Raw genomic sequence first — 20,028 nt, 5'->3', positions numbered from 1 at the left:
GTCGCTTCGCGGCCCCCCAGCCCCTGCGCTTGAGCCATCAATTCACTAGTTGGTGTGGTGCAGCGATCTCTTCCAGTCTCCCGACCCGACTGAGCTGGCGGGTCAGACCGCCTACAAAGCGTTTCCATCGCCCCGGCGCCAGGTGGAGACTTGAACGCGTGCACAGGGGCTCAGGGCAAGAGCTGCAGTCCCTGAGCTGACCCTTCCCAGGTCCGCTCCCCACGCCCCGCCTCCGGGCTCTCCAGCATACCCAGCCTAGCCCTGCTGGGTTTCGTAGTCCTAGAATCCGGGCACAGATCCCAGTCCAACTTCGGCTCCCCAGAGGCACCACTGCTCCCCTATCTAGTGCCAGAACTTCACCATTATCTCACTTATTTCAGAAAGAGCATGCACTGCCTGGAGCACAATGATCTCAACAGACATTTATTGCACGTTATTAGAACTCCCACGCCCAAGCTACTACATCGATGACAGGATGCCGAGGAAGTGGTGGAGGGATGTAGCAAGGCCGTTAGTCCTGAAAGCAGAGCCGGCGCCGGAGCGAGCTGCGGATCTCCAGGCAGGCCTTGCGCATCTCATCACAGTCCGGCCCCAGCACGTCCAGCTCACAAACTCTCCGGTTGACCTGAGGAGCATCACTCGGCCTGAGCCCAGGGCGTTCGGCCCTAGGGAGCTCTGCCTGGCACACTCATTGCAGTCAGTCTTTCTTGCCGGCTTTTTTTGGGGGAAGGGGGTGCTTTTTGAGATAGAGTCTCACTATGTAGCCCAGGCTGCTATCAAACTCGGGGATCCTGCCTCCACCTCCCAGGTACAGGCCTGGCTCTTGTTTACTGTTCTGTAAGACCTAAAATTTCAAGTGCTACCTGAACACCTTTTCACCTCACACTGCCCCAAAGTCTTCTCACCCAAAAGTCCCCACCCACTGGGAACACTGCCCCCATCCCCTATCAGTCAGATCAGTTGCACCTACCTTAACTTCAATGTAATGGGCTTCACTCCTTTCCAGCCCACAAAACTATCCAAATAAACCAACCCCATCATCTTGTCTCTAAAGGGCATCTTCCCACAGCCCCTAGTGGCTCCTTCTGCCCTTTAGTGAATCCCCCTGGGATGCTTGGCCTTTGGTGGCCTCCTCCCCTAAACTGTAACATATGTGACTAATAACTGCTGTGGAATTCTTCTGACTAGGGTGACATGTATTTCATCATCTGACAGAGGCTCTTTCCTCTGCCCAGCTCTTCATCTGTCACCGGACCCCACCACCCCTCACACCTCTGTCAGCAGCTCAAGGAGGTCTCCTCCAGGGTTGGCTCTGATAACCTCCACCAGCATCTGGATGAAGTCTGAGCCCTTCTCATCCCGATAGGCCACACAGCCTAGGTCAGGGGATCAATGCCAGAGAGTCAGCGTCAGGATCCTGCCCTCTGCCTCCCAACTCCCAGGAGCCTGTTGTGGGTAGAAGGAGGGGGGCAAGCAGAGAGGATCCTAGGTATCTGGCTGAAGACCAGAATAAGGGGAGAGACTTCTTGCATCAGGAACAAGTTGCTGACATTTGCAAAGTGAATATTTGGGTAGATTCAGTATGTAACAAACATTTACTGTGGACTTACTAGGTACCAGGCATTGGGCAGAGCCCTGAGGCAAAAAGACCTGCCCTGCCCATACATAACTTAGACTCTGTAGGAAAAGTGCTTGGCACAATTAGCACTTAACAGGAGCTTGCCGTTGTTACTATGAATAATAGACTATGGGAGGAAGATGGCTTAACTTCAGCTGGGATGGTACATCTGTACCTCAGCCCCAAATTCATGCTGCTATTAAGGCCACTCCAGGTCTTAGGGCAGGAAGCTGAGCCTACAGTGACCATGGGCTTCTTACCCTCCACAGCTCCATAGACAGTAAGGATGTCTGCTTGGTCAGAGTTCTCTGGTATGAGACCCCAGGAGGGGCTGCCTATAAAAGGAGTTAAATAAGACCCTGGTCTGGTGGAGTCCCAGGATGTTGACAAGCCCCAGGGTCTTGTCCTCTCTGGCTCAAGAATAGTACAAGGCAGTGGAAAGTGTTCAGGGCAGGAAAGACGGATGGAAATCCAAAGTTCAGCCCTATAGCATCTAGGCTGTGTGAACTCAGAAAAGCGAATTCCCCTTGCTGACTCCCAAATTGTTGCCAGGCTCACTTAGGACTAGCAGCCTCTGCTTCCCAAAGGCCCTTGCAGCTTAGGAATTTTTTTTTTTCTCCTTTAGTCTTGGCAAAGAGGGGGCAGAGGTGGCAGCAGAACTTGAGCTGACAGCCCTGGAAATGCTCCCTGAATGATTCTTCCCACCAACCTGCCAAGTCCAGACTCTAGAAGGAAGGTGGACCCACCTGATGCATCAACATGGATCTGAAGGACATCTGCCTGGGTGGGGATGGCCAGGGGTGCCTGCAGCCAGCGCCAGTACCAGGGGAGAGCTCTTGGCCCCACACTGGGGTCCCTGTTCCCTGGGGAAGGAGGGGTCAGCAGATACTTTTACTCAGTGGGTCCCTGAGAATGCCTCTGGGGGGCCAGGACTCCAGATAAGTAGTGGGGCAATAAGAGTCCAGCCACCAAAGCTCTGGAGCAGACCTGCTGGGTTGGTAATATTCAGACAGGCTCAAGTCTGTGGACTTGACTTTAGGAGAGCGTGGAAGAGGGGCAGGGAAGGGCCAGGCTTCCTGGAGGAGGAAGACGGCAAATGTGGGAGGCCAGGGGCTGGCAGGGAAAGTGGGCAGGTTGAAGCAGGGCTGCTTACCCCCACGGCAGGCCTGAAGCAGGAAGATCTTGGGGCGGCCCTGAAGTGCTTGGCAGCGGCTCAGCTCCTGCACTAGTGCCTCTGCCTGTACTTCTCGTCCATCAGCCCCCAGCAGCTGCCCCTGTGGCCCTCCATGGGCCATCAGGGCCACAAGGGCACAGCTCACAGGATCTGGGTGGGTGTCCAGTCTCTCCCGGAACTGAACCAGCTCCTCCCAAAATGCCTGGAGTAGTGGGAGGAGGTTGAGATCTGGACTAGAGCTACCTATCCCCTGGCTGCCCTCCATGGGACTGGGGGCACTTCTCTAGTCTCTATCTTGGAGATCAGGGTCCCCAAGGCAGGGAAGTTACTGCCTCGTGCACAAAGCAGGAAGGCAGAGCCTAGACACACAGGTGTGCTTCCTGCCTGTGATATGGGAGAACTCCAGAAGGAAAAATTATGGGATTCTAGGGGCAGGGGGTGTCCTTCCTTCCAAGTAGTACCAGCTTGAGGGTTCACCTCACCTGAGCTGTAGGGTCTGTCCTCAGGGTGGCTTTGAAGTCCAAGGCCTGGCACAGGTCCTCTAGTGCTGCCACATCATGCTGTGCCCCAGGCCGGTCTTGAATCACAGTCAGGAAGAGGGCAGCCCTGGTCCCGGATAGGTCATACTGTGCACTGAGCCCGGGGTCTGGCTATAAAGAGTTAGGAAATATTCACAGTAGACTGAGGGGACTCCTAGTTCCTCCTCTCCCTGCTTCCACCTCCCTCAGCCTCTACTCCACCTGCAACTGCAGCCAAATGACTGAACTCCTGTGTCTCTCACCTCAAGCCTCCAGGGCTCTACACCTCCCAGGCACAGTGTCCCCCGTAAGGAGCTCCGAAGGACTGGGCAGTAAATGTCCCCAGCAGACTCTTCAGTCACCCTACAGAAGAGCTGAAGGGTGGGGAAGGTGGGGCCCAAGGATATCTCAGGGAGCTGCTCTATAAGGGACCATGGGGAAAGGCTGCAACTCAAGCAGAGGTCCAGGACTTTGGCTCCAAGGACACTCAGCAAGCTCATGGCTACTATAGGCTTTTAGGGTCACATGCCAGGGTAAAAGAGGAACATGGAGAAGGCAGGAGAGACCTAAGGAAGACCTAGGCTCTGGTTCACACTCAAGTTCATTACCTTGCCCCAGGGATCAGTGTATACAGAAGCAGTATCCACCCTGGAGGAGGGGACAGATCTATGGAGGAAGGCTCCCAGGGTGGCACTATCTGGAGAGGTGCTGGGCTGGGAGAGCCATAGAACAGAGCTGGGGCCCACAGCCCTCCCTCACTTTCAGATCATCTCGACACCACTGAACTGCCCAGAGGAGTATTTCGACCTCAGGACCAGATAGACCTGAGGCAAGCTCAACCACCAGGGCCCCTCAGTAGAACAGGGCAACAGCCATTGTCTGTATATCAAAAAGGGAGATTGGACGCACCAGCATAGATGCGAGGAGCACCAGGAAGGGTACCAGTGACAGCCTGGAAGGGACAGTGAGGCAGGCCAGACAACAGGAAGGGCATGTCATACTGAGGGAACAATTTGGGCAAAAACAGAGCATTAAAAGGAAACAGGGGATCTGGGGAGTCCTGTAGAGGTGTGAAGACATGTCCTGAGGCCCATATGTATATGTAGATAAAGGTTGGCAGAATGATGCAGCAGCAACTGGTTTTGAAGAGCACTGTGGAAACAAGCGAATGTAGGCCCAGTCCTCCCTCTCCCTCTGGGTTCCCCACCTCTGTCAGCAGCTGCAGCAGTGACCAGTGAGGATATTGGCAGCAGATTTCCCCCAGGCCAGTGATGAAGTCTTCTGGCTCCCAGGCAGCTGGTGAAGAAGTACCATAGGACTGTTCATGGAAGGAAAGCTCCCAACTTTCCTGCCCATTCCCCATCACCACTTTGCCCTCCCAAAACTGGGGTCCCTGCCTAGCCACTCACCCTTGGGGCCATTAGAGAGCAGCAGGAAGATTTTGGGGCAGCCCCGCAGGGTCTCACAGTGATTCAGCTCCTGGACCAGTGGCTGTAGCTGCCTTAGCTGCCCACTGGGGACTACCAAGGACACAAGGACACAACCCACAGGGCCCCTATAGGCATCCAGCTGCTCCCGGAACCACCTTAGCTCCTCAAGGAAGCCCTAGGAGAAAGAGCCAAGCCTGGACTAAGTCTCATGAAGCACTAGATGAGGGTAGGTGTTGAGGGTGTCACGGGATGAAGGCTCACCTGAACTGGGACCTCCCTCTTACAATTTTCAAAGCGCAGCGCCTGGAACACACCATCCAGGGCAGCAACCGTGGTAGCAGACACCCCAGGACTGCTGAGTGTCAGAGCTGCCCTTGAACCCTGCACATTGTACTTTCCCTGGGGAAGAAAAGCCAGAGCTGGACTGGGCTGGGACATAGCTGGTTGCTGGGAATGGGCTGGGTCTGCTGGAGTCTCTCACTACCTTTCTCCCCAGGCTGTCCCGAGCATCCGCCAACTGTGCAGCCACCTGTAGGGTCCCAGACACTAGAAAGGCCATGAGGGTCAGGTGGGGCTTCCTCCAATCCCAGAGCTCACTTCCTAGCCCCTGGCTCCCAGCACCCTGGGGCCTGATCCTTGCCCTCTACACAGATTGCCTATCAACAGCTTATGATCCCATCTGGACTCTGCCCTTCCCTGGAAGCCTGGGCTCCACTCCTCCAGAGAGGCTCCTCTGACTCTGGTTGGTGATTTCCTGGCTGGCACTGATGTGTTCCCACCTAAGCCAAGAGCCTGTACCTAATTCTATTCTTAGCTCTTGGCCCACGCTTCTATCTGATCTTGTTACACCTGAGTATCTCCCTTAGGAGGTAGCCACAAGCACTAGAAAGCCTTCATACTGTCCCCAGCACCCTTTTCACCCTATCACACCACTATGCACACACACCCACACACACAATAGCACAGCCCACAAAAGCAGGAATACCTGACTGGAACCTGCCTGTCCACAGTATGACCTTGATTGCTTCTTCTGGGAAACGGGCTGTTGAGACCACAGATGAGCTTTAACAGGTTACTGGGGCCTGGCAGAGGAATGGACCCAGGGGCAAAGGTGAGTACATACAGATCAGTCAATGAAGGATAGGAACATCTTGTCTCCACCTGTCCCCAGGTGGGGCCCCCTAAGGCTGCCTGCCACCAGATGAACAGAAAGCACCAGCAAGAGTCAGAGGAGGGCTGACTGGCCCTGATCAGGCACAATCAGATCTGTATAGGCCCCAGCCTATACCAGGCACAGGGGAAGTGGGATGCTGAGGAATGGCTGGAGCCAAATTCATTTTGGCTGATCAACCTCTCTCCCTGACAGCCTCAAGTACACCCAGGACAGCTTTTAGTTCTGAGTCTTACTGAACAGCAGGCACATTCCCTCACTCAACCAGTCAGTGCCACTTTAGCCCCTTGCTTATTTCACCACTGATGGTAAAAGAGGACCTGATAAAGGCCCTAAGTCATGCTTGGCTCCCCACTCTGCCAGGGCCAGGAGGGTGGCCCAAACTAGGCCTGACTGGGAATGAGAGTCCCAGGGCTGAGACCGAGCCTTTCTGCAGGACCAGGATGCAGCTCCCCCTGGTGACTGCACATACCAAGAGCCACCAGAGTAACCAGGCCAAGGGGTCAAGAGATAGACTTCCAGGCCCCCACCCTAAAGAATGACAACCTGGAGGCACATTTTCACATTTATTCAAACCCTTCTGAGGTCCACTGGGCTGAGCCCCTTTGGAGAGTTCCTAGTCTGACCCTGTTAATGTGAATCTGCACACAATGCAGACAGAAAATGGAATGCAGTGCTTGAGAAGTCAGCCACAAAGTGCTGATGGAGTGCTAGTGTTCAGTACAACAAAGGCCATAACTCTGGAGGAGTGGGTGAGCAGGGAACCTCTGCTCACCCCCTGCTCCTTGTCTCCAGGTTAGCCCGATGCTAGAGACGCCACCACCACCTCCAGATCCACAGGTAAGTGTCTCCTCCTGGCTCACAGCAGGACAAGTAGGCAGCTTCCTGTGATTAGGACAGGACACAGTGGTCACAGCCTGGAAGTACAAGGGGGAGGAGGGCCAGGAAGTCACTGTGGCCACCCACAGGATCTAGGTTCTCATAGGTGTGGGCCCATGGTCTTTCCCACAGCCCAGCAGTTCTCTGGGGATGGAGGCCAATCCCCACTAGAAGGCACAGGTTGGCAGGGCAGAGAACCTGGCTGGGCCCATGGACCCACCTGAGAAGGCAGGAAACAAAGAGCTCTGGCCAAGCAAGGCTTGGGGGTGGGGTTCTGGGAAGAAACCCTAGGCTCTGGCTGAGGCCTAGTATCACCTGCTGCCCCACAGGAAAGTGCGAAGCTCCAGGAATTTGGAGTGGAAGAGAAATTCAGAACAATAAGGAGAAAGACAAGGCGGCAGGATCCTGGGAACTGGCCGGCCATTTCTGAGTGCAGGGCCCTAGGGACCTCGAAAAGGCTGGGCAGTGATCGTAGATGGGTGGCAAATATGGGGGGACAGAGGAAGAGGTGCTGCGGGAGTCTCTGGTTGCGTCCGCCTCGCTGAGTGGCTGGGATCCCTAATTGGCAGTTTACCCCACCGGCTGGGCCATCTTAGCGTGTAGGCTCTGGTGCGCAATGAGATGTGCACGCTGCTTGAAGCTCTTGTCACACTCCCCACAGCCGAAAGGCCGCTCCCCCGTGTGCACGCGCCTGTGATCCAGCAGGTAGGAGCGCAAGGAGAAGCTCTTGCCGCAGTCGCTGCAGCCGAAGGGCTTTTCGCCCGTGTGGATGCGCTGGTGGTCTGCCAGGTAGGCGCTGCGGCTGAAGCTCTTGCCGCACTCGGAGCAGGAAAAGGGCTTCTCGCCCGTGTGCACGCCCTGATGGCGCACCAGGTCTGAGGAGCTGCGGAAGCTCTTGTCGCACTCCAGGCACTTGTGTGGCTTCTCACCGGTGTGCGTGCGCTGGTGCCTGGCCAGGTCTGAGCCCCAGCGGAAGCGCTTCCCGCACTGCCCACAGCCATGCGGCTTCTCGGTCACCAGGTCTCGGAACTGGCGCCGCCGATTGGGCGGCCGACCGCGCCCTGCCACCACCAGCTGTCCCAGGGCTGTCCCAGGCTGGTTCTCACTCTTCCACGTCTCCGTCTCCTCAGGATTCCAGGACATGGTTACTTCACAGCCTCCTTGGCCCGACAATGCGGTCATGGCCTCCTCCAGCGGAGCCCTCTCTCTCGGGCTTTTGGGTTCCAAACCTGCAAGAGGGGAGGGGCAGCGTCTTTAGTCCCACTTGGCTCTGGGATTGGAGGAAAGGCTTTGAAGAAATGCGGCTTGGGGAAATCTCCCTGGTTTTGAGGTTCGAACTGCTATGGCTCAGCCAAATCAAGCCTCAGTCTTCTTATCCATAAAACGATTGGACGGGCTGGCAAGATGGCTCAGTGGGTCAAGATGCCTGCCACCAAGCCTGATGACCTGAGTTAGTGCCCAGAAACCCACACGGTAGAAGGAGAGAACCAATTTCCAAAGGAATTTGTCTCCACTCGCCCAAACCCACCCCATGCAAACAAAATAAAAATACTAAAATGTAACTTTTTAAAAATTCCTTGTAGGTAGGGAGTGGTGGCCCATGGCTTTAGTCCCAGTACTTGGGAGGCAGAGGCAGGCAGATCACTGTGAGTTCAAGGCCAGCCTGGTCTACATAGTGAGTTCCAGGACAGCTGGAGCTACAGGGAGACCCTGTCTCAAAAAGACATATTTATATTTGTGTGTGTGTGTGTGTGTGTGTGTGTGTGTTTGATGTGTGTGAATGCAGTAATGTGTGTTAGAGGACAACTTTCTGGATTTACTTCTCTCCTACCTTGTTTCTGAGGCAAGCAAGGTGTCTCTTGTTTCTGCACAGTACTTTAAAAAAAAAAAAAAAAAAAAAAAAAAAAAAAAAAGATGCTCCCAAATAGTGCTGAGAAAGGGCTTGGTGTGGCTTCAAATGGTAGAGTGCAACCAGGGCTCTTGTTTTGGGCATTTCTGCAGCTGGCAGGCTTCATCAGCCTCAGTGAATCACAGGTCTTTGTCTATAAAACAGGGATAAGACTCCTGTGCACCTGCTTGTGAGACTCAGACGAGACAATACCCCTCCAAGCTCTCAGCACAGAATTGGCACATGGAGAACACTGGTCACATAACCCACAGAGGCAAAGAAAACTGAACATCACTGAAGGCTCTCAAGGAGACTCAGAAAAAGTCTGCTTTGGAACTTTCTAAGGGAAGAGTCAGGGAGGGAAAATGGTATTACAGCAGGATGAGGGCCCCCCACAGACCTGCTTACCCAGGGCAGAGTTCCGGGAGTTCTCCCTCTTTATGTCCCAGAAGAGATCCCTCTGAGCAGGGTCCAGGGAGCCCCATTCTTCACGGGAGAAATAGAAAGGGATGTCTCCCAATGCCACAGGTCCTCGCAATGAGGAAATATGACCCAGCTCAGGTCTCCCAGATAGCTGTGGAAGGGGACAGGAGGGATCAGATTATATACTCAATAGCACTGAGGCCCTCTGAGAGGACAAAGGGATTGCTAACTCACATGAACCCCAGACGCAAAGCAGGCATCATCCATCCTCTCTCCTGTCCATCCCTCTTTAAGAAGAGCAGGAAGCTGGGCTGAAGGAAAAGAACAGAGTCTCATAGAGGCCAAGGCCAAGGACTGAGACTGATAGCTGCCCCTACACTCACACAGGTGCACACATGCACATGCATGCACACACATGCCTATGTGACTGGACATGACTGGGCTTCACTGTGAGTCACCCTCAGGACAATGCTGGAGAAGGAGTCTAGCCTTTAGTGTCCATACTGCTGACTATAAGGAAGAGGCTTACTCACCATGGCTGTGCTGCTCCAGGGGTATAGGTGGTTGTTTCTGTACACCTGCCATCAGGGGAGGCCCTTTGGCTTGGGATCCCTGGACTGCAGCCTCAGGCTCCACTTTCTCTGAGGGTACATCCTGTTTAGGAATCATAACATGCCTATCAGTACAGAAACCAAACTGGAGGTGTGTGGGGTGTGGTGGCCCAACTTAATCTGTGGGAAGGAGACAGGGGGCACATCCTTTAGGTGACTGAGGCAAGTAGATCAACACAGAGACCCAGAAGTCCAGAAGAAAATATGACACTAGACAGTGCTTTGGGCCCAAGGATGCTCTATGATCAACCAAGAGGCAAGAACCAGTCCCTAAAGGGTAGATTACAGCCACTTAACAAGAGAGGAATGGAGGAACCTTCCTGCCAAAGGCAGAATCCCATACCCTGGCTGCTCACCAGTGCCTCTCCAGATGCTTCTAGTGTCAGAGACACTGGCAAGGGTATCTGTGGATAGCTCTACCTTCCCATACCCCTCTGGCACTCCAGTGCCTATCACTGTGTCTCAGGGGTCTGGCCAGAGCAAAACAAGAATAATTGTTTACAGAACCTGTGTGGAGCTAAAACCTTTCTGGAACATAACTTCTTTAACCGGAGGTCACCAAAAACAAAGTACTTTGACTTTAGACTCATCTTTTACAAAACTAACAGTACATGGGGTTTTGTGCTTGCTTCCTTAGACCTGCTGTTTTCCCCACCCCTTGAACCTCTTGGAGACTCATCTCCATGAAAATGGCCTCTACTCTTCAGCTTAGGTACCATCCAGGTACTTACTCCTAGATGTGAGAGGAACCCCTCACCTGAGGCCAGGCTTTCAATGACTGATTCTGTAGATCCTCTACCAAAGCGACAGCTTCCTCACCACTCCCTAGGCACTGTCCCTGCACCTGGGCCTGGATCTCCCCTGGCAGCACAGTCAGGAACTGCTCTAGCACCAGCAGCTCCAGGATCTGCTCCTTGCTATGAAGCTCCGGCCGTAGCCAGCGGCAACAAAGTTCCCAGAGCTGGCTGAAGGCCTCATGTGGTCCACCCACATCCCTGTAGCAGAACTGACGGAATCGCTGGCGACAGGCTTCTGAATCCCTGCTGTCCACCTGCTGGGCAGGTTCCTGCTCCCAAGAGGAATCTTCCACCTTCACAATCAGAAGTCCTTCACCCTCTCCTGGATCCTGGTCTTGGGGCTCCTGGAGGGATGCCATTCCCCTGGCCTAAGGCTCAGGGCTAGTCCGCCTTGGCTTGGGCTCCAGAGCTGACCCTTTTAGTCTTCCAGAGGGACCCTCTGTGGCAGCTGGGCTGGCATCGGGACACACACTCCTAGGGAAAGAGCAAAAGAACAGCATTTGGGTAGGAGTGGAATACCAGTCTGAAGGGACATCCAGGGACTCTTGTACCTATATGCTTTTGTGCCTCTAAAGCCTCTTTAGGCCTTATTGTAATGGCTTGCACTATGTGACTGTCTACTGGTAATATAGACCCACAATCCTTTATCCCCTGATTTCTCAAACCTGGGTTTGCCATGGTTCATTTGATAGCAAAACCTAGTCACACTCATTTAGAAGCACTATTGAACATGTGGACAGAGTATATTTTTATCTCCATTTATAGTACTTAATATAACGGTCCATGTTTTACAGCAGGAATGAACATGTTTACATCTATAAAGATGCACTGAGCCAGCTGGGGATATAGCTCAGTTGACAGAGTGCTTGCCTAGCATGCAGGAAGCCCTGAGTTCCATCCCTAGCACTGCATTAAACTGGGTGGGGTAGTGTATACATGTAATCCTAGCACCATGGAGGAGGTGGAGGCAAGAGGATTAGAAATTCAAGGTCATCTTCAGCTACATGGAGAGTTTAGATCAGTCTGGAATACAGGAGGAGACTATCTTTAAAATTTACGTATAAATTTTAAAAATGTGAAAAAAAATACACACACACACACACACACACACACACACACACACACACACACGATCTCCCAGCACTCAGGAGGCAGAGACAGGCAGATTTCTGTGAGTTCAAGGCCAGGCTGGTCTGCATTGCAAGTTCCAGATCAGCCAAGGCTACATAGTCAGAATTTGTCTCAAAAACAAAATCCCCACATCATTGTGCTGTATTCACAGTTTTTCAGTACACATTCCAATTGTCATTTTTAACTGGGTATGGTGGTATATGTGGTCTTTGCTGATGCATGTCTGTAATCTCAATGATCTGGGGCTGAGACAGGAGTGTCAAAAGTCAGAGGGAAGCCTGGCCTACAGGGCAAAACAGTATCAATTTTTTTGTTATGTGTTGTGTTTGATTATTGCATGTTGCCTCAAGTCCCTTAGGAGATGTTGATAGGACATACCATTCTTCCTCAAAATTGAAAACTCTGAATTCCAAAAACATCTTACAAGGAGAGGGGTGGTATCAGAGAAGGGTTCATGGACATCATCCAAAGCCATCTATCCACAACTATGTATGAATATATGGCATATATTTGTATTCTGTCACTAGTACTTCACAGTAGCTCTCATGAGTGTGATTTTAATTTTTGCCTTTCTGTTTCAACAGTCTAATTAGCACAAACGCCGAAATTAAAAAAAAAAAAAAAAAAAAAACCTGGAGGGATGTTAATACAGTATTAGGTGTTTCGATTCGCTGACAATCTGATTTATGATAGTCCCATGCTTTTCCCTGTTCTTTTACTGAAAGCTGTTATCTATAGAAACGAAAAGTGCTTGGTATGTGTTTTACATAAATGCGACCTTAGTGCACATACTACACGTTGGATTTTGCGTTTATCACCTAGCAATGTTTCTTCATTAGGTTTCCGCTGAATGGGGGTGCTCCAGTTTCTCAACCAACCCGAGTGATCATTCGGGCGGTTTCCAATTCTTCTCCACTACCACAAAAGAACTTTACTCTTCTCTTCACGAGCCTCCATTCTCATCCTCCAGTGCCCGAGGACCTCGGGGAGGGCCTGGACTCACCAGGGTCGCTCGGCAGGTCGTGGCAGGCGAGGCAGTTCCCAGCAGCCTGGCAGAAGCGGCGGGCTCTGCGGAGCTGCCCCGGGGACTGGACGGAGCTGCTCCGGGACCAGGTGGAGTCGCCCAGCGAGCCACACCAGAGCTCCAAGTCCCACCGGGAATCAGGTGGCTCCCGACGCCGGTCCCGCCTCCACACCACCCAGAGCCACTCCGGTGCTCAGAGTTCCACCACCAGCTCCCGACACCGGAAGTTCGCGCGGAGCACGCCGGGAAACCAGGTGGCGCATGCGCGGGGGCAAGGGTTTGGGATTCTGCTACCCGAATGCCGTTTGTCTATACAATGAACGGAGAAACTTCTCACGGCTGGCCAACCAGAAGGGAGCGACGCCTGGCGCGTGCGTACCCTGGGGACCGGAAGTCTCATTTTCACCTTGGGGTCGCACTTCGCGGAAAACAGGGCATTAACGGATCTTGGAGCCGCCTGGAAAACGCTGTGGCCTGCGGTCCTGGGCGGCATCTCCTGCTCGCCTGCCCACGAGTCCTGTACTGAGGCCTGGTGACACTGAAGCGTGGGCCCTTCGCTGCCCGAGCAGATGTGAGGCATTACTGTTGTTAGGGTCACTATTATTGATAACTTTGTGTTGTAAGCATTCCTGATGTTTTATTTTCCTGTAGATAGGCAAAGTTGAGGATGGGACAATTGACTCCCTAATTGGCAGCTCTTGGACTCCACCTTGCTGCCCTGGCCGTCCCAACAAAAGGGACAGGTCCTTGTCAAACAGCCAGCTGAACTGCCCTAATGCCAGCACCAGCTATCTGGTACACTCCACAGACACGTGCGAAAAAACTGCACAATGATCAAAGCTGATTGCCCCAGCTCCTGAAGGCACAGCGTCAACCAGGGCTGCTTGAAAGAGGCACCAGTTTTTTGTTATCACAAGCCTCTGAACCCTAAATGACCTTGAAACCCATGACCATCTAGGTTGCAGAGGGGACACTTCCTCTGGTGCCCTATCAGAGTGACTGCCGTGATTGATTGCTAAGAGATAAGGCTGTGATTGATTCAAGCAAACGGCTGTGATTTGTCCAAATATCTGTCCCTAGGCTTTATAAGCAGTAGGATCAGGCTCACAGCAAGCTAGGGAACACTTGTGCTGTCTCCTGGTGTTTCCAACACTAGGCTCAATGAAAGACTTATCTCAAATTGAAGGGCTTCTTTTTGGCTACTTAAAGTAGTGCAGGCTGAGCTGGTGACACAGAGGAAATAGTAGCAAAAAACCTAACAGCATAGCAAAGAAAATTAAAGATTAGAGCCAGGCCAAATGGCATGTATCTGTAATCCTAGCTCTCAGGAAGCTGAAATAGGAGGATCACCAGGAGGCCCAAGCTAGACCAGTCTACATGGTGAATCTGTTCCAAAACAAAACAAGACTGGGAGTCTGGCATGTTCCACATCTAATTCCAGCACCTAAGATGTTCTTGCTGGGTGTGGTGGCACACGCCTTTAATCCCAGCACTCGGGAGGCAGAGGCAGGCAGATGTCTGTGAGTTCAAGGCCTGCCTGGTCTATATAGTGAGTTCCAGGACAGCTGGAGCTACAGGGAGACCCTGTCTCAAAAGGACCAAAAAAAAAAAAAGGTGTTCCTGTTAGAGGCCAGCCTGGGCTACTACAATAGCAAGACCATATCTTAAGATAACAAATTGGAGAATTATAAAGATACCTTTATAATTGAGGATGGGTGACTACTAGAGCTGGCTTTGAGCAGTTTTTATAGCCTGCTGTGTTTCATAGCACTGAGCCACAGCAGGTGGCACCCTTAGTGTGAGTGACTCCATCTTGGATAAAACCTTCATGGGACTGACCCAGCCCTGAGCCCTGTTCCAGGAAAAACCAAAAAAAAAAAAAAGTATACTTGGAATGGATAGAGAACAACTCCCCTGCCAACAGTCAATTAACTTGGGACCGGAAAAGTCCAGATGTCTTTTCAGATTTCCTGAAGCCAGCAGTTTATGGTTTGGCACTGGGCTGCAACCAATCAGATGCTTGCCAGGCTGAAGACCCCCTACTCCCCTACTTGCTGAACTTGCTGAAATAAATCTATAAAAACCTCTGTCTCTCAAAGCAAGGGGGTCTCACATCTGAGATTCGCTGGGTTGGTGACAGTGGGCCCAAGCTTAAGCTTGTCACAATAAAAAAAAACCCTTGTGTGTTTGCATCAGTCGGCTCCTTGGTGGTCTTTGGGGGATCTCGCAAACTGGGCACAACATCTTGGGAGCTTGTCTGGGATCCCCAAGACCCCCCCCAGGACCCCCGAATCGGAGGGTTCCTGGCCGGCCGTTAAGTGTCTGTTTGTTTCTAGTTGTGCCTGTCTGTGTCTGTCCTAGCTTTTGTTCTGAGCCTCGAGGCAAACTTGTGAACAGTGTGGTCAGGAGTGGTTGGAGTGGACACGCTAGATGACCATGACCACAGAGGTCTAGAAGACGTCCCAGACCCCAGCAGAGGGGACGGAGGGCCCCGGACTCTGTTGATTTCTGTGAAATCAACAAGACAGGTCGCTCCCGCAGCACAGCAGTTCTCCATTGTCCTACTTTAAGTTTTTCTTCAGCACAAGTGGGGGAATTTGCTACTTGGCCTTCTGCGTTTTTTTCTGGCTCTCTGTTTTGTCTTTGGTTGTCTGTTTCTCTGTGACTGAGATGGACGCAGTGGGACAGACTCCCTCTACACCCCCAGACCTGCTTCTTGCACATTTTGGAGAGGTTAAGATTCGAGCCCATAACCTCTCTGTTGTTGTCAGGAAGAATAAACTAACTACTTTCGGATAAACTAATTACTTTCTGTAGGTCTGAATGGCCCACTTTCAATGTGGGATGGCCCTCGGAGGGGACCTTTGATCCTGCTGTCATTAACACGGTTGAGAAAATTATTCTTCAACCACATGTGGGACACTTGGATCAAATATCATACATAGTGGTCTGGGGAGATTTAGTTAATAACCCCCCTCCTTGGGTCAAGTCTTTTCTTCCTTTACAGAAAACTGAGGTGCTGATGGCTGCAGAATGGAAAATGACAACCCAGAAAACACCTAAACCTGAAACCAAACCATCAGTACCGTCACTGTACCCTGTCTTACAGGCCAGCACAGAAGATCTAATTTTTCCTCCCCCTCCTTATCCACCTCCTCTGCAGGAGGTACCCCCTCCAGGACTGGCACCCCTGGTACCAGATTCTTCACAGGCACAGGGGGAACCGGCTCAGTCAGGGGACTAGGAGAAGGGCAGCAACACCAGAGTGTCCAGACTCTACTGTTCTACCCCTCAGAGTCGCTGGCCCTGTGGATAAGGCCGGCAACCAGCCCCATCACTATTGGCCATTCGCCACTAGTGGCTTTACAACTGGAGAATCCAGAATGCTTCCTTTTCTGAAAATCCTAAGGAGCTTATTAATTTATTACAAACTGTCTTATTCACACACCAACCCACTTGGGATGATTGTCATCAATTATTAAAGGTCTTGTTTACCACAGAGGAAAGAGAATGCATCCAAACAGAAGCCAGGAAATTTATTCCTGGCAATACTGGTGTCCCTACTACTGACCCGACATTGATTGTGCTGCCTATCCACTGACCTGGCCTGATTGGGATTATAATACTGCAGAAGGTAAGGGAAGGCTTCTGATTTACCGCCAGGCTCTGTTGGCAGGTCTCAAAGCAGCTGCTTGTAGGCCAACTAATTTGGCAAAGGTATATGATATTAATCAGGAACTAAATGAAAGCCCAGCTGTGTTCTTGGAGCGAATAATGGATGCCTTCCACAGGTACACTCCATTAGACCCGGAGGCCGAAGATAATTTAGTGACAGTGGCCATGGCTTTTGTTAACCAGTCGGCTCTGGATATAAAGAAAAATCTCCAAAAAGTGGAGAGACTGGGTAAGAAGAGCTTAAGGGATTTAATAACTGTGGCCAAGAAAGTGTACAATAATAGGGATAGTGCAGAGGAAAAACAGATAAAGGCAGAAAGGAGGCAGAACAAGGACCTGGCAAGGATCCTGCTGGCTGCCACTGTGGATCCAGAGGACCAGCAGAGGCGTCTGAGACAGATAGCGTTGGGGAAAGAAGGTAAGACTTTCAGAAAAGAGGGCAACTAGGGAAAAATCAGTGTGTATATTGTAAAGAAGAAGGCCATTGGGCTAGAGAATGCCCCAATAAGAAAAGCCCCACCAAGGTACTCAACCTTGGGACAGGAGATAGTAACTAGGGGACATGGGATTTGGCCCCCCTCCCTGAACCTAGGGTAACCCTAAAGGAGTTTTGGTGGCTACAGGAGCCCAACACTCAGTGCTCCTAAAGCCCGATGTCCCCTTGTTAAACAAAGTATCATGGGTCTAGGGGGGCATGGGAATGAAACAATATCCATGGACTACCCGAAGAACAGTGGACTAGGGAATGGGCCGGGTATCCCATTCTTTTATGGTCATACCAGAATGCCCATACCCCTTGCTGGGGTGGGATCTGTTGACAAAATTAGGAGCCCAGATACATTTCTCATCAAAAGGCACCCGAATATTAGACAAATCAAGAGAGCCCATCGATGTGTTGACCACTACCTTGATGGATGAATATCGTTTATACGAACCCACCCTGACACCAGATTCGGCCATTGAGGCCTGGATGAAGAGATTCCCCTCAGCATGGGCCGAAACCAGAGGGTTGGGGTTAGCTAAACATTGGGCTCCAATCTTTGTGGAACTAAAACCAGGAGTTGATCCAGCCAAAATTCGTCAGTATCCAATGTCCTTGGAGGCCCAATTGGGCATCACTCCTCATACCAGGAGATTATTGGACTCAGGGGTTTTAAGGCCCTGGCAATCAGCATGGAAACCCCCCCTGCTGCCAGTAAGGAAGCCCCATTCCAATTGTTATAGGCCGGTGCAGGATCTACAGGAAGTGAACAAACGGGTGATGGATATTCACCCTACAGTGCCTAATCCTTATACTTTATTAAGTGCACTCCTGCCAGAACATGGTTCTGGAGTTAAGAGATGCCTTCTTTAGCCTTCCCTTAGCCCCGAAGAGTCAAGACTATTTTTCCTTTGAATGGTATGACCTGGACAAAGGACTTAACTGGCAACGTGGACTAGGCTTCCCAAAAGGTTCGAAAACTCACTGACCATTTTTGATGAGGCATTACATGAGGATTTGGGTATCGGGCTCAGCATCCCCACCTCAGTCTCTTGCAGTATGTGGATGACTTACTTGTGGCGCCAGACAGCCAAAAGGCTTGCATGGATGGCACAGAATGCCTGTTGCAGACGTTGGGAAGCCTGGGCTATCGGGCTTCTGCTAAAAAGGCCCAACTATGCAAACAACAAGTCCAATACTTGGGCTATATACTCAAAGAAGGTAAGCGATGGCTCTCTGATGCCCGAAAAGAAACTGTCCTCAGGATCCCTACCCTGAGGAGCCCACACCAAGTATGAGAGTTCCTAGGGTCCACCAGGTTCTGCAGGTTATGGATACCAGGTTTTGCTGAGATTGCTAAGCCCCTATATGAGGCCACTAAGGAAAGGCCAGGAGAATTTTCCTGGACAGAATCTCACCAACAATCATTTGAGGCATTAAAACTGGCCCTACTGTCTGCCCCTGCCCTCGGGCTACGTGATGTGACTAAACCATTCCACTTGTTTGTGGATGAAAACAAGGATGTAGCCAAGGGAGTTTTGACCAAACCGATTGGTCCATGGCACCCTCCTATAGCCTATTTGTCTAAAAAACTGGACCCAGTGGCTGCAGGCTGGCCCCCATGTCTCCGCATTATTGCTGCCATAGCACTACTGGTAAAAGATGCTGACAAACTGACTTTGGGCCAGAATTTGACCATCACCACACCACATGCAATTGAAGGAGTTTTAAAGCAGCCCCCCGACTGATGGCTAAGTAATGCCCATATAACTCATTATCAGGCATTACTTCTTAATCCTGCTAGAATCACCTTCCAGGTACCAGTTGCCCTGAATCCAGCCACACTCTTGCCAGACCCAGACTTGGATGCCCCCCTGCATGATTGTGCTGGAATCTTGGCCCATGTCCACGGTACCCAATCAGATTTGAGAGATACCCTGTTATCTGATGCTGAAGTAACCTGGTTCACTTACGGGAGCAGCTTTGTCCAGGATGGCAAGAGGTTTGCAGGGGTGGCTGTAGTATCATTAACTGGCATCATTTGGGCAGAGCCTCTGCCCACTGGCACTTCGGCCCAAAAGGCTGAACTTATTGCCCTAACTAAGGCACTGGTATTGGGAAAGGACAAAAAGCTTAATGTGTATATGGACAGCCAATATGCCTTTACCAGCACGCATGTTCATGGGGCACTATGTCGGGAACAGGGCTTATTAACGGCAGAGAAAAAGACTGTCAAAAATAAAGAGGAAATCCTAACATTGCTGAAGGCTCTCTGGCTGCCAAAGAAACTGGCAATTAGGGAGGACCTGAAATGGATAAAGGGACTGCTGAGGACCCAATGCCTGGAAGGATGGTGGAGGTCAGCAGAAGGGAAGCTGATCCTCCTGGAAAAATTAGGAAAACAAATGTTGGCAAAAATACACCGTTCTTCCCACGTGGGCATCAAGAGGATGCAAGACTTAAAGACATTGTCAACAGCTGTAAAGCTTGCCAACTCACTAATGTGGTGCCAAATATTAAAAACCCAGGAATCAGACTTCGAGGGAGAAAACCTGGAGCCCATTGGGAAACGGATTTCACTGAGGTAAAACCTGACAGGTATGGTTACCGTTATTTGCTAGTCTTTGTAGATACTTTTTCAGGATGGACTGAAGCCTTCCCTACTAAACATGAAATGGCTCAAATGGTGACAAAGAAACTGTTGGAAGACATCCTCCCCAGGTACGGCTTTCCACAGATGATAGGGTCAGATAATGGACCAGCTTTTGTGTCCAAGGTAAGTCAGAGTCTGGCCACAGTTCTGGGAATTGATTGGAAACTACATTGTGCTTATAGAACCCAGAGTTCAGGAAAGGTAGAGAGAATGAATAGAACTCTGAAAGAGACCTTAACTAAATTGACCTTAGAGACCCTCTCTGTTCTTCTAGGATTGTGACTGATAGGAGAAGGTACAGGAATTTCAGCCTTGACCTTACAAAGCCAGAGCTTTAGAGCCACAATAGATGCGGACATCCAGAACTTAGAAAAGTCTATTTCCTATCTACAAGAATCCCTAACCTTCTTGGCAGAAATGTTCTGCAGAATAGGAGAGGCCTAGACCTGTTGTTCTTGCAGCAGGGAGGCCTCTGTGCTGCCCTCAAGGAAGAGTGTTGTTTTTATGTAGATCACTCTGGGGTCATCAAAGAATCCCTGGCCAGGGTTAGAGAAA

The 20,028-nt window shown here is 51.2% G+C and overlaps 2 protein-coding genes across 7 annotated transcripts; both read right to left on the bottom strand.

Moving 5' to 3' along the window:
* Nucleotides 1-402: 402 nt before the first annotated feature.
* Nucleotides 403-5,743, bottom strand: LOC103744890 (putative caspase-16). 4 transcript variants are annotated; one of them, XM_029569492.1, is made up of 12 exons: nt 5,726-5,743; nt 5,225-5,286; nt 5,002-5,139; nt 4,720-4,915; nt 4,518-4,606; nt 3,574-3,684; nt 3,275-3,442; nt 2,772-2,994; nt 2,365-2,481; nt 1,879-1,953; nt 1,273-1,376; nt 403-625 (listed from the first exon to the last, which is right to left on the bottom strand). In XM_029569492.1, exons 8-12 carry the CDS (start codon nt 2,911-2,913, stop codon nt 512-514), a joined length of 552 nt encoding a protein of 183 aa, XP_029425352.1. In that variant the 5' UTR covers nt 2,914-2,994; nt 3,275-3,442; nt 3,574-3,684; nt 4,518-4,606; nt 4,720-4,915; nt 5,002-5,139; nt 5,225-5,286; nt 5,726-5,743; the 3' UTR covers nt 403-511. The 4 variants fall into 4 exon arrangements, with proteins under 4 accessions (XP_029425352.1, XP_029425340.1, XP_029425349.1 ...); XM_029569480.1 differs by lacking the exon at nt 5,726-5,743 and having other exon boundaries at nt 5,225-5,689; XM_029569489.1 differs by lacking the exons at nt 1,879-1,953; nt 5,726-5,743 and having other exon boundaries at nt 5,225-5,690.
* Nucleotides 5,744-6,430: 687 nt separating this feature from the next.
* On the bottom strand, nt 6,431-12,914 carry Znf213 (zinc finger protein 213). Of its 3 annotated transcripts, none has more exons than XM_029570029.1 (6): nt 12,459-12,622; nt 10,470-10,983; nt 9,635-9,755; nt 9,336-9,412; nt 9,087-9,252; nt 6,431-8,019 (listed from the first exon to the last, which is right to left on the bottom strand). In XM_029570029.1, the coding sequence occupies exons 2-6, from the start codon at nt 10,866-10,868 to the stop codon at nt 7,361-7,363; spliced, it is 1,422 nt and encodes a 473-aa protein (XP_029425889.1). In that variant the 5' UTR covers nt 10,869-10,983; nt 12,459-12,622; the 3' UTR covers nt 6,431-7,360. The 3 variants fall into 3 exon arrangements, with proteins under 3 accessions (XP_029425889.1, XP_008844108.1, XP_017656894.1); XM_008845886.3 differs by lacking the exon at nt 12,459-12,622 and adding an exon at nt 12,644-12,914 and having other exon boundaries at nt 6,432-8,019; XM_017801405.2 differs by lacking the exon at nt 12,459-12,622 and adding an exon at nt 12,644-12,914 and having other exon boundaries at nt 6,434-8,019; nt 10,764-10,983.
* Nucleotides 12,915-20,028: the final 7,114 nt, after the last annotated feature.

The sequence above is a fragment of the Nannospalax galili genome, unplaced genomic scaffold, assembly GCF_000622305.1.
Source record: "Nannospalax galili isolate Female #2095 unplaced genomic scaffold, S.galili_v1.0 scaffold471, whole genome shotgun sequence".
NCBI classification, from domain to species: domain Eukaryota; kingdom Metazoa; phylum Chordata; class Mammalia; order Rodentia; family Spalacidae; genus Nannospalax; species Nannospalax galili.
This window is presented reverse-complemented; position numbering and strand designations above follow the sequence as displayed.

Excerpts from the sequence above, each read along its gene's own strand:
- LOC103744890 (XM_029569480.1), bottom strand. The coding sequence starts at position 5,299 with ATGGCCTTTCTAGTGTCTGGGACCCTACAGGTGGCTGCACAGTTGGCG. Across the intron at positions 5,140-5,224 it reads GGGACAGCCTGGGGAGAAAG|GGAAAGTACAATGTGCAGGG; the intron begins GTAGTGAGAGAC and ends TTTCTTCCCCAG. Across the intron at positions 2,995-3,274 it reads GGACAGACCCTACAGCTCAG|GCATTTTGGGAGGAGCTGGT; the intron begins GTGAGGTGAACC and ends CCACTACTCCAG.
- Znf213 (XM_008845886.3), bottom strand. The coding sequence starts at position 10,868 with ATGGCATCCCTCCAGGAGCCCCAAGACCAGGATCCAGGAGAGGGTGAA. Across the intron at positions 9,413-9,634 it reads CCTGGAGCAGCACAGCCATG|CCCAGCTTCCTGCTCTTCTT; the intron begins GTGAGTAAGCCT and ends CTTTTCCTTCAG. Across the intron at positions 9,253-9,335 it reads GCTTTGCGTCTGGGGTTCAT|CTATCTGGGAGACCTGAGCT; the intron begins GTGAGTTAGCAA and ends CCCCTTCCACAG.